Source organism: Labrus bergylta, chromosome 22, assembly GCF_963930695.1.
Source record: "Labrus bergylta chromosome 22, fLabBer1.1, whole genome shotgun sequence".
NCBI lineage: Eukaryota > Metazoa > Chordata > Actinopteri > Labriformes > Labridae > Labrus > Labrus bergylta.
Genome location: NC_089216.1, coordinates 3239676 through 3252101, shown reverse-complemented (window position 1 = coordinate 3252101; position 12426 = coordinate 3239676). Strand labels below are relative to the sequence as shown.

The window sequence follows — 12426 nt, the reverse complement described above, 5'->3', positions numbered from 1 at the left end:
CTGTGTCAAAGGTCGGTTGGTACCAGCTGAGTGAACTGTCGCCGTCATTACTCTGGATACTCCTTGCTCTGTTTTGAGTATAGATTGAATTTTCTCACAGTGTTGCCAAAATACTTACTAGAACACTTGAACATCAGGCACCATTTAGTTGATGTTTTTATTACAATAAGTCTCACCCAGTTGTTGAGTGTCACTTGGGTCACCCAAAGTGAAGTTCATTCTAAGCTACGGTTATAGCCTCCTTGTTTAAGCTTGAAACGTTTCACCTTATTTAGCACATTTTTGATTTGATTTTGATGAAATGAAAGGAATTCTTTGCTTTAACCTTTCTGATCTTTTGCTATCCTGTTATTTTGGGTTCTTGGAGGCTTAGGTTTGAATCCTATTTGTTAAAACTTTCCTAAATCCTGCTACCTCTCGTGTGTGATTTATTATTCATCAATATGCAGATGACGCCCTGTTCTATGTCTGTTAACTGTATTAAACCATTAGGCATCAAATCCATGCTTGGATAATTGACTTTTTAAGTTACAATAATCAATAATAATAACTTTATTTGTAGTTTACAAAGTGCTATGTTATGCATATTCTCAGTGTTTGAATCTGTAGTGTACTTTTCACTTCTCTGTAGACTTTATCGGAGAATATGTCTGCAGCTGAATTCACCTTGACGACTATTTTAAATCTCATATAGAAATAAGCTGTTTTTGTTTCTCAGTGAAGACCTTCACCATTATGTTTGAAAAGATAAAAAAAACCTGCCTAAAGTCTTCAATATCATTTTAGACCATGTATGTTTTGTATGTATGTTGTATTTCCCTCAGGGATTAATAAAGGATATCAAAAAATTATTTCTGTCCATTTTATGGCCTTGAGATACAGACTCATGTAGTAGTCATTTAATTTTGTTAAACTACCCCAGGTTCAAGAGGAAAGGAGTTTACGATCAAGACATAGGATGGAGAATCGTGACTGTGAAATGAACCGTGACAGGATAAACTGTCAAGTGACGTACCTCTCTTTGTGCTGTCTATTGTAACCGCAGCATAAATCACTTGGTCGCTTGGTGCATCTGCTGACACTCGACGGGCCTCAACAGTGACTGAAAATACAAATGTGTGATAAGAATCCACATCGATACAGTACACAGACATTAAAAATATATAGAGATTCCAAAGTCCCATGATGAAACAATAACGCCACTTCCTGGTTTAAAAATGTGCAATTTGCAACTAGGACTGACGGCCGGCGATCTCCTTGGTGTGTCAGGGCCTTTAGAATCCATAAGCTGTGTTTAAGACCCCACTGTTATTAACGGGCCCATTCATCCATTAAATACATTAAACAAACGTAAAATGCAAATATTCCACGGAGACTGTGACCCATCAATCGCTATAAGCGCCTCTCGTTAGTGAAATGTGTTTGTACCTTTGTTCCGAATATATTTGCCGAAATGAAGAAGTCCAACCAGCAACAACAGAATCGATAAAACAGTCGTAACTATCCAAGGGGTGGAAAAGGATGAGACATTCTCTCCCTGGTTGTCTGGAATGTAATTACAAAGTAATCGAGTAAACAATGACAGAGGATTTTAGGTTTGGATTGGATTGAAAGATTAGAAGAAAAGATTTTAAACCTGAACGTTTCAACTTTTACTATTAATGTAAAGTATGCAGTTTAATCATGCACAATTCAAGTTTGTTAAAACTCTTGAATCATTGTCAATATGAGACCACAGATTCACTGGGTAACCTACAAAGGGATGAAGAGGATGTAAGACAAGCATTAGCCTTTGGCTAACTTGGGTACATGAATGAATTAATATTTTCGTGTCAGGTCATTTATAAGACCCATCTCACATGGAAGTACATTTACATCCGTCTGTTTGTTGATTAATGTACGCTGTCCTTTTCAAATCAATCAATATACTGTTTCAATACAGTTATATCACACGTATTTTTAAATTTGATTTGGTAACACTGATGTGTCTCACCTTGGACAGCCATCAGACTCTCGGCTGATTCTCTTCCTCCAGAGATACACTTGTAGAATCCTTCATCACGTTTGGAAACACTGGGGATGCTCAGGTTTCCTGCAGAGCTTGTTCTGATAAGGCGGCCATCTTTGTAGAAATCAGCTGAGAGATTGGTAGAGGTCGTCTTGTGTCTGCAGCGCAGAGTCACAGCCTCTCCCTCCACCACACTGATGGGACTCTCCAGGATCACAGGACCATCTGAACAACATGTGGTTTGTATTTTATATCACACAAAGATGAGTGCATGTAAATATCTTGTCTTAATGCAAACATACCAGTAACAGTGATGTAAAGTTCAAGCGCAATTCTCTTGAATCATTGTCAATATGAGCCACAGATTCACTGGGCAAACTATAACGGGATGAAGAGGATGTGAGCCAAAAATTAGCCTTTGGCTAACTTGGGTTCATAAATAAATTCATATTTTATTTTCGTGTCAGGTCATATTTAAGACCCATCCCACATGGAAGTACATTTACATCCGTCTGTATGTTGATTAATGTACGCTGTCCTTTTCAAATCAATCAATATACTGTTTCAACACATAGTTATATCACATGTATTTTTAAATTTGATTTGGTAACACTGATGTGTCTCACCTTGGACAGCCATCAGACTCTCGGCTGATTCTCTTCCTCCAGAGTTACAGTTGTAGAATCCTTCATCACGTTTGGAAACACTGGGGATGTTCATGTTTCCTGTAGAGCTTCTTCTGATAAGGCGGCCATCTTTGTAGAAATCAGCTGAGAGATTGGTAGAGGTCGTCTTGTGTTTGCAGCGCAGAGTCACAGTCTCTCCCTCTACCACACTGATGGGACTCTCCAGGATCACAGGACCATCTGAACAACATGGGGTTCATATTTTATATCACACAAAGATGAGTGCATGTAAAGATCTCGTCTTCATGCAAACATACCAGTAACAGTGATATGGATGATGTCGCTTCTCTTCCCATCTCTGGACTCACACCAGTATTGCCCACTTTCCTCTGGAAAAATAGTAGGAATAGTGCAGGATGACCTTTTTGATGTCACTGTAGTTCTACATTTGACTAATTCCCCTTTGGACCGATGTAAAATTTTCAATCCAGTCGAGTCATGAGAGCCCTCACAATGGAAGATCAGAGACTCGTATTCAAAGAACTGCAGTCTGTTTGGTTCAAGACGGAGAATCAGTGAATCTGAAACAAACCAAAGAAAGATATGTTCTCTTATTTCACCAGAAAGTACCAACTGAAGTTAAAATAGAACTAAGCATCAACCTGGTACTTACCAAAGTCCTGAACATGTGCACACAGCAGAAATAACACGTGGACCACTGGAATAACAAAAGAGAAGAGCTCCACATTGAGTGAGACGTGTTTTAACAGTCGTATATTCAACTGATTCTTACAGCTCCTAAAGCTGCCTTTGATGTTTGACTTTTACATTTTTATCTTTCAGGCCAAAAACCTCATATAAATATTTTGAACCTGAAAGTCTTTCCAAGCCCCAAGAGAACCCTTTGCATTAAACCATAATTTCCATCCTAACCTTGAACGACTACACTCTTTAGTTTTAACCAATCGTACTCACAGAGTTTGATGCAGAGCACGGCGACCTCCATGTTGACTGTCTGAACACCAAGCTGAACTGAAGTGTAACTGAGGAGGGGCTTCTTCCTGTGTGGTCTATTTATGCTGCTCATGTTCCCCTAAGTTTGACACTTTGATTTTTTTCAAAACGACGTTCACACTGACTGAGCTGCTGTGGTGGTGGTAAAGCCTCAGTTGATAGATTAGCGTCATTGGGCGGAGCCAAAGAACGAAGCGGACTGCTATGATGTGAAAACATTGACACAAACACGTAAAGTCAGACAGTTTGAAATAAAAAGGTCAGCTGTTAAACATGAAACACAAGATATCTGCAGACACACCTGCAAGGCAGTGTCAGAGCTGAAACTATAAGCCCTCACCCTTCCGTCACTTTAATCATTTGATGGTCAGGTGTTGCTGCTGTGAGCTGGAAACAACCTGCAATAGAACCGTCCACACAGTTTAAAGCAACAATATGGACGACTTTCAGCGTTTTCCAAGTCCTGCTGGGACACATGTCCTCTAATTCTTCATATATTCTACAGCTGATAATAAGCCAACTTTGTAATTGTCTTTAAGTAACAATATGTTGGAATTTGTGCTGCTCCTCCCCCTCATGGCCAACATGCATTTGTTTGACAATCAGAGGCCGGAGAAGTCGACAAAGACTTTGCGGACTGATGAGGTTCAGTTATACTACAGGAACCCTTAGTTTGGGGCTGACTGAAAACACGGGACACAAAATGACGGGAGGAGACTAGGAGGTACTCACAAAAGTATGTCATATTTATTTACAACAAAGTGAATGCGTCGATTAAAGAAGGATTGTGAGGATGTGGACGTCAGCTAATCGACCTTGTAAGGGTGTATGCATGAGTGGAGGTATGGTGAGCGAGGTGTGCTGTGGAAAGTCAAACAAAAGGAAAGAGCAGCATGGTTGAACTGGGGGAACAGTCTTTCTCCCTGCCCCCCACCCCAATGAGGAAGTGGGGCCTGCTCTTAGCGACTCAAAGGTACAAATCTGTGTTCTCATTATAAATATCACTGAGAATACGTAGAAGTTTGACTGTTTGAGCTTTGTTGGTAATGAATGAGAGTTTAACCCTAACCCTAAACATGCTAGGGGTAGCAGTTTGGGCCATTACCCCCTTTCCCTCACCACTTGAGAAACCATGCGACTGCCACCTTCAATCTCCTCCAATCGTGCTGTCCGTCCAGAAAGTTGAGTGATCCAATGGTAGATCTAGTTCTGCTCTCAACATGTGATCTACACGGACGGCAAGAACCGCAGCTGTCAGCTCCAGACGGGGAATGGTTACCTGTTTGAGGGGGGTGACTCTGGCTTTGCCCAGCAGAAACGAGACATGGACACTGCTTTTGCTGTTTTCAATCCTGAGGTAAGTAACAATGCCAAATCCCTCCTGGTTAGCATCAGAGAAGTGATGCAGTTGCGCCTTAGTGAGCTGTCCAAAGTGTTTGGACTTAATGCATCTCTCAACTTTAAAAGAATCCATCCCTTTCAGGTCTTCCAGCCATCTTATCCACTGATCGCCAATGTCTGCAGGTATGTTGTCATCCCATCCACAACGTCTCCTACAGAGCTCCTGCAACATGATCTTGGCTGGCAGTGTTATTGGTGCAAGGAAACCCAGTGGATCATAAACTGAACTGATCACAGACAACATTCCTCGCCTGGTAGAAGGTTGTTCCTTTAACATCATCTTGAACTTAAATGAGTCCGACTCCACACACCACTGCAGCCCAAGTGCTCTCTCTACTGGAAGCTCATCTCTATCCAGATCCAATTCTCTCCAATCCTTAGCCCTGTGCTCCTCTTCAATGGTTTGCAGGACTGCACGGCTGTTACTGACCCACTTTGTCAGAGTGAAGCCTCCTTTCTGACAGATGTTGTTAAGAGCTTGGACCATGGCAACCGCCTCCTCTTCTGAGGGCAAGCTCTTCAAGCAGTCATCCACATAGAAATTTCATTTGACTGTTTCCACCACCTGTGGCGAAAAGTGAGCGCTATTGTCCTCAGCTGTTTTCCTCAGTGCATAACTGGCACAGCTTGGGGAAGAGACGGCACCGAACAAGTGAACTGTCATTCGATACTCCACTATCTCTTGACTCACATTGCCCTCAGGCCACCACAAGAATCGAGGTAAGTCTTTGTCTTCTTCGGCCACCTTGACCTGGTAGAACATAGACTGTATATCCCCCATGAATGCTATGGGCTCCTGCCTGAATCTTGTAAGGACCCCAAACAGGGAACTAGTGAGGTTGGGGCCTTGAAGAAGCTGGCTGTTAAGCGAGGTTCCTTTAAACTCAGCTGCACAGTCGAACACAACACGTAAAGTGGCCTTTTTGGGATGACGTACAGCGTGGTGGGGTATATACCAGAGCTTTCCATTTCCACAGTCCAGCTGATGGCAAGGCACCTTTTCTGCATAGCCATTCCTGATAACATCTGTGAAGAAGCTGGTATATTCCTTGTGATATAGCTCATCTTTCCTGAACTTCCCTTTTAATCCCATCAGCCTTTGCTTGACCATTGAGAGATTATTTGGAAGAATGGGCAGATTTTTCCTGAAGGGCATTCTCAGGCTGTAATGTCCATCCTGAAGCTTTGCTGACTTGTCCATTATCTCTAGGAACTTGAGGTCCTCTCTTGACATTGCCCTTTCCTCTGAACTCTTTTCATTGAAGTCATGGTTGTATTGGTTGCTTAGCATTTCCTCCAACTTGCATACAGAGATCCTATTTACAGCAGCCACTGAAAACCCTGTTTTAGGTTTGCTGTTCTCTCCGTCTCGAAGGGGACCATTAACCACCCAGCCTAATACAGTTCTTATGGCATACGGGTCATTCCCCTGGCTGTTGACAACCTCCCACGGCTCCAATACCTTGGGGACGTTGGTACCAATCAACAAGTCAACATTGGCATCTATGCAAGGAATTTTGACATCAGAGAGGTATGGCCACTTTGCTAGCTCTTCCTGTTTGACAACATTGCTAGTGGTCACAGGCATTTTACTTTGAGTGAGAACTTCTGGTAGTCTGTAAAAGAAGTTACTGTCAAATCAGCAACCTCCAGACCATTCAGGGCACAAGTCGCAAACAATCTTCTCTTGTCCCATAGTGTGTAAAAGGAAGTTAGTTCTTCTTCCAGTAATGTTCAACCTCTGCATAAGACGCTCTGAACAGAATGTAGCTGTACTGCCAGGATCAAGAAACGCATATGTTTGAAGGATTCTGTCTCCTTTGATGGCTTTAACCTGGACTGGCAGAATAGACAGGATGCTGTCCTCCTTTATGACCCCTGTATGACCACAAGTTTCTGAGGAAGCTGGTGTGATGTATGGTTTTTCCTTTGATTGTTCACTTTCTGTGCTGGCTCTTGGCTTTGAGATATGAAGAACATTTGGATGGTTTTGACCACAAACTTTGCAAGTCAAGCGCCTGTCGCAATCCTTGCTCCTGTGTCCAATACACAGGCATCCAAAACACGCCCCTTTCTCCTTTAAAAAGACAATTTTATCATGATGTTTCTTCTTTTCAAGCTTTGGACACTCGTCCAGTTGGTGAAACTGAGAACAGCACACACAAGTGTGTTTAGACCTTTTCAAGGAATCCTGCCTTTCTGGGACTGACCATGAACTCCCAGATTCCTTGGTTGTGTCAACAGCTGTGACTGTAGTTGCAAAGCTGTTACCTTTGACTCTGCTGAACTTGAGCTGTGACTTGAACCTGTTAACACTCTTCGTGGCTAAACCACATTGTGTGTCCTGGATGTCTCCAAAAAGAGGGTCAGAAACAATCTTTACCTGATGTTCAATGAACATGACAAGATCCTTGAATCGAGCTCTGCAGTTGTGCCTCTCCAAGATCTCATGTGCTTTTGTCCTCCATCTTTCTCTGAGCTTGAATGGAAGTTTTGTCATTATTGCTCTCATATTGGTTGGCATGTCGAGTTCTTGCATATATTGAAGCTCCTCCATGACATTACAACAACCACGCAGAAACAGAGCAATGGCTTGTAGTGCTTTTACGTCCTCTGACTTTATTGCAGGCCAAGCCAGGGCCTTCTCTATGTAAGCCGCAGCAATCCTGTACCCATTTCCAAAGTGCTCTTGTAGAAGCTCTTTAGCCAGTTGGTATCCTCTGTCAGGACTCGTGCTGACAACTCCTCACCAGCTCTCTTGGCTGTCCTCTTGTAAACTGTTCCAGAAAATAAAGGCAGTCAGCTTTGTTAGCATTTGATTCAACAGCATGCTCAAAAGCTTTAATGAAGTTTCTATACTGAAGTGGATCACCGTCGAACACTGGGATGTCTCTAGATGGTAAAGACATGACACGTTGCTGTTGAACGAGAGCTTCTGTTATTAATTCTGTCGATGCATTATAGTGACTATGTCTCCTTGCATTTGTAGAGAATGTGTATGCTGTTGTTGCTCAATATGATCCATAGGCAAAGAGGGGGTTTGATGTTGTTCTGTTCCATACTGTTCTGTTCCATGCCATTCAGTCTTGTTTTCCAACTTTGTCTCATGCTTTGATCCAAAGATGCATTGCTTCCTGTTTGCACCAGGCTGAGTGTTCTGTGCACTTGTTTCATTATGAGGTACAGGGGAATTCCTTTGTTGCTGTGCTCCATGTCAAGGGTTCATATGTCTTTGCTGCAGGATTGAGACCTTTTGAAGTTGTTTGTTGTCCATTTTTCCTTTCAAAATAAGACTTCATCCCATTTGATGATGCTTCAGAGTCTCCTGAACAATCTGAAGCAGCTTGTAAAACAGCCAGTTTTGCTGTGGATGCAGCTATTTCAGCATCAAGGGTGAGCTGCTCCCTTCTTCTTCGTAACTGTTCCTCCTGGGCCTCCAAAGCATGCTTTTCCTTAAGTATTGCAACACGAGCAAAAAGTGCAGCTTTTTCTGCCTGTACTTTGATACAGGAAGAGGATTTACTTTTACCACTGGCTGCACTTTTGCGGTTAGAGTGTTTACTGGTAACATTTGATATGCTGTCATCAGGTCTGACATCATCAAAAGGGTTCACATCAACATCATCATTATTGTCATTGTTTGTCAACCAATTTTCAACATCAGAAATGAAAACCTTCTCAGCAAGCATTTTTGCAGAAAACCATGTATCTTGTTTATCCCTTTCATCAGTGGGCATTAAAGGCACCAGAGAATCATGCGCAACTTTTGCTTCCCCACACAGACAAACCATTTTTTCAAGTGTACATTTTACCTCTTTCACCCTGCTGCGCTGCATGAGCTCCGGAGTAATTTTTCTTAGATTTCTGGCCTTATTTAATTGATCTTTTCTTATATTTTGTAGCCTTTCTACCTTTTCAGCCAGAGCTTTGTAAGTTAATTTAACAGATCTTTTTCCCTTTACAGACTGTGTTTTATTAACGTTACCCATTTCCGCTGCAGCCGCAGCAGGATCAGCTGTTCGAGCTGCCGCCGGATCAGCTGTGCGCGCAGCTGCCGGCTCGTCAGTTTTACCGTCCATTATGTCCCCGTTTTGTTTATATTGTTCCATAACGCACGTCCAGCACGAACATTACAATCGATCACAAAGTTCAGTCTTATTTCGCAACGATCAGTTTATTTTTGGCGACCAATGCATTGGGATTACGCTCGCAAAGTTGTGTGCACACATTTAAATATGGCCATAAACCTGGTAGCGCTACACATACCTCAGAGCCGGTGGGCGCCGTTGAGTTGGACTGGTCTGACAACGATACCTGATGATCGGCGTCCTCCTCGTAACCAAACGATGCACCCGGCGTCCTCCTCGTAACCAAACGATGCACCCGGCGTCCTCCTCGTAACCAAACGATGCACCCGGCGTCCTCCTGGTAACCAAACAAGTCTTGGGGAATCCAACGTTGAATCTGCCTCTATGCAACGATGGCGTTCTTTCACGTTCTTTCAGCTTCCAATTGTCCAATTTAAAGCTAAGTTTTTGACTTAATGTAGTGGCTTGATCTTACGTATCAAAAGTTTGAGCCACTGAGGGGCTGATAGCCTACCGTACTTAATTGACGCGCTGTTTCCGTGTTTTCGTGGCAATAATTCAATCAACTCCGTGCTGTCACACTCAAAACGGGTTTATCTGAATCGTTCATTTACAATACATATTCTGGTTGTCTACATACACTTATTCCACAATAACTTGAATGTAAAAACAAAGCCAGGATAAATGTTCCATTCACGATACATTTCAACAGCGGTCAAAAACTGTGTGCCTCTCACGGTGGGCTGCTCACCTGTCCGTGATTAACTCTTCCTCTACTTGTAACCTTCCCAACACCAAAGTGAATGTGCCCCCTACTGTCACCACAAGGAACTACCACAAAGTACACATACATACTGAACACACAAATGGCTCTAACAGGCATTAAAAATTAATATCGATTTCCAAGTCGAGCAATTATACCCACAAACTGAACATTTTCTCTTTCTCCAAAGAACATGAATTCTAAATTACTATAATTAATTAATTTGTCTTTTTCTAATGAGGACTGAAGGACAACAGATTTACCTTTTCACACTTCAAAGGACATTTGCTCTGATTATCGTCGATAAGACGAGCAGGCTGCTTTTTTAAAAATCTATCACTCCTTTATTTTAAGCACAAGGTTACCTGAACATGCTCATGGTACCTGTTCTTACCTGTTTGAACTTCAGTTATGCCTGACTGAGGTGCCAGTGTGGACAAGTACAGCAACACTGCAGTGCATGAAATGAAAAAGAAACCCACTATGAACAGGGAACCAGGAAGACATTGAGACATGATGAAACAATAACGCCACTTCCTGGTTTAAAAATGTTCAGTGGTCTTGCTTTGTTCATGTTTTGTTTTTTCACAGCAGATATTCATCAAATATAGTTATAAATTAAAAAGGTGGTTATAACCAACCATTCACGTAATAAGTTCTGTTTAACTATTCTGGTCTGATGAAAAGTTGAAAAAGGTGCTGGCATTCTCAGCCAGAAGAGGCGGAGGCGACACATAAGGAGGGGTCTGTGGGGAAATATTTTCAACCCTAACCACAAACCATGTATCGCATTAGCAGCAGAAATCCTCACCTCGTGGACACTTCAGTCATATGTTCAAAGAGTCAACATGGAGGTCTGTGCTCTTAACCTCAGGCTGTGTGAGTATGATTCTTTATCTGTTTCATAGATATTTCCGTACCTGTTTTTATGAGATCTAACGTACAACTCTTCTTCTTTCCAGTGATCTGTGTGTTATTCCTGCTGGGTGCACATGTTCAAGATGTGGGTATGTACCGTTAACTTTCTCAATGTTATTGTTCAAATGCTTCATTTTGGTATTTTGTATGACATAAGAGAACATGTCTTTCTTTGGTTTGTTTCAGATTCACTGAGTCTCCGTCTTGAACCAAACAGACTGCAGTTCTTTGAATACGATTCTCTGATCTTCCATTATGAGGGCTCTCATGACTCGACTGAAAATTGTACATCGATCCAAAGGGGAATTACTCAAATGTCAAACTACAGTGACATCAAAAAGGTCATCCTGCACTATTCCTAATGTTCTTCCAGAGGACAGTGGGCAATACTGGTGTGAGTCCAGAGATGGGAAGAGAAGCAACATCATCCACATCACTGTTACTGGTATGTTTGCATTAAGACGAGATCTTTACATGCACTCATCTTTGTGTGATATAAAATATGAACCCCATGTTGTTCAGATGGTCCTGTGATCCTGGAGAGTCCCATCAGTGTGGTGGAGGGAGAGACTGTGACTCTGTGCTGCAGACGCAAGACGACCTTACCCAGTCTCTCAGCTGATTTCTACAAAGACGCCTGCCGTATCAGAAGAAGCTCTGCAGGAAACATGAGCATCCCCAGTGTTTCCAAACGTGATGAAGGATTCTACAAGTGTATCTCTGGAGGAAGAGAATCAGCCGAGAGTCTGATGGCTGTCCAAGGTGAGACACATCAGTGTTACCAAATCAAATTTAAAAATACATGTGATATAACTATGTGTTGAAACAGTATATTGATTGATTTGAAAAGGACAGCGTACATTAATCAACATACAGACGGATGTAAATGTACTTCCATGTGGGATGGGTCTTATAAATGACCTGACACAAAAATAAAATATTTATTTATTTATGTACCCAACTTAGCCAAAGGCTAATTTTTGGATTACATCCTCTTCTTCCCTTTGTAGTTTACCCGGTGAATCTGTGGTCTCATACTGACAAAGAGTCAAGTAAATTGTGCTAGAACTTTACATCACGAGAAGGCATGCATTATTTCTATTTCTGTCTTCTTTGCAGAGTCACACCAAGAGAGTCGTGCGTCCTCAGATCTTTCGTTCATCATCTTCAGAAACGTTTTTCCTGTAGTAATGATGGCTTTGCTGCTGGTGCTGCTGGGACAGCTCCACTGTGGGATAACGCCGAGGTAAACCCACAGCTAAACAACAGCACCTCATGTGCACTCAAATCGAGATGGAGCTATTGAAATAAAGGATACGACGGGATGAACGACAAAGACAGACATTTTCTCCAAAGTCTTGTTTGGTTGCCAGAAATGAAGAGCATCCCATAATGCTTCATTCAGCTGCTCAGCTGCTGTCTTCCATGTGTTATAGTGCACCTTGTTCATTATATGTAATGATGATCCACTTATATTCAGTGCATGTTGTGCAAACCAATGAAAACATTTTTAATCAGCTAAAAGAATCCAATCCATAGAAATGTTTTGAAATGAGCAGATCAAAGAAAATGGCAGCACTTCCTGTTTGACAGGTTTCACATATTTAA

At 42.0% G+C, this 12426-nt stretch overlaps 1 protein-coding gene across 1 annotated transcript in view; it reads right to left on the bottom strand.

Annotated features, from left to right (window-relative positions):
• The window catches only part of LOC114917775 (high affinity immunoglobulin gamma Fc receptor I-like), a 48580-nt gene extending 44381 nt beyond the window's left edge, over nucleotides 1-4199 (bottom strand). The window contains exons 1-6 of the mRNA XM_065950611.1: nucleotides 3610-4199; nucleotides 3308-3352; nucleotides 2952-3215; nucleotides 2635-2874; nucleotides 1994-2233; nucleotides 1429-1545 (exon numbers count right to left, since the gene is read on the bottom strand). Coding sequence (XP_065806683.1) covers nucleotides 1429-1545; nucleotides 1994-2233; nucleotides 2635-2874; nucleotides 2952-3215; nucleotides 3308-3352; nucleotides 3610-3721 — 1018 coding nt within the window. The 5' untranslated portion in view covers nucleotides 3722-4199. The remainder of the gene's footprint in view (nucleotides 1-1428; nucleotides 1546-1993; nucleotides 2234-2634; nucleotides 2875-2951; nucleotides 3216-3307; nucleotides 3353-3609) is intronic.
• Nucleotides 4200-12426: the final 8227 nt, after the last annotated feature.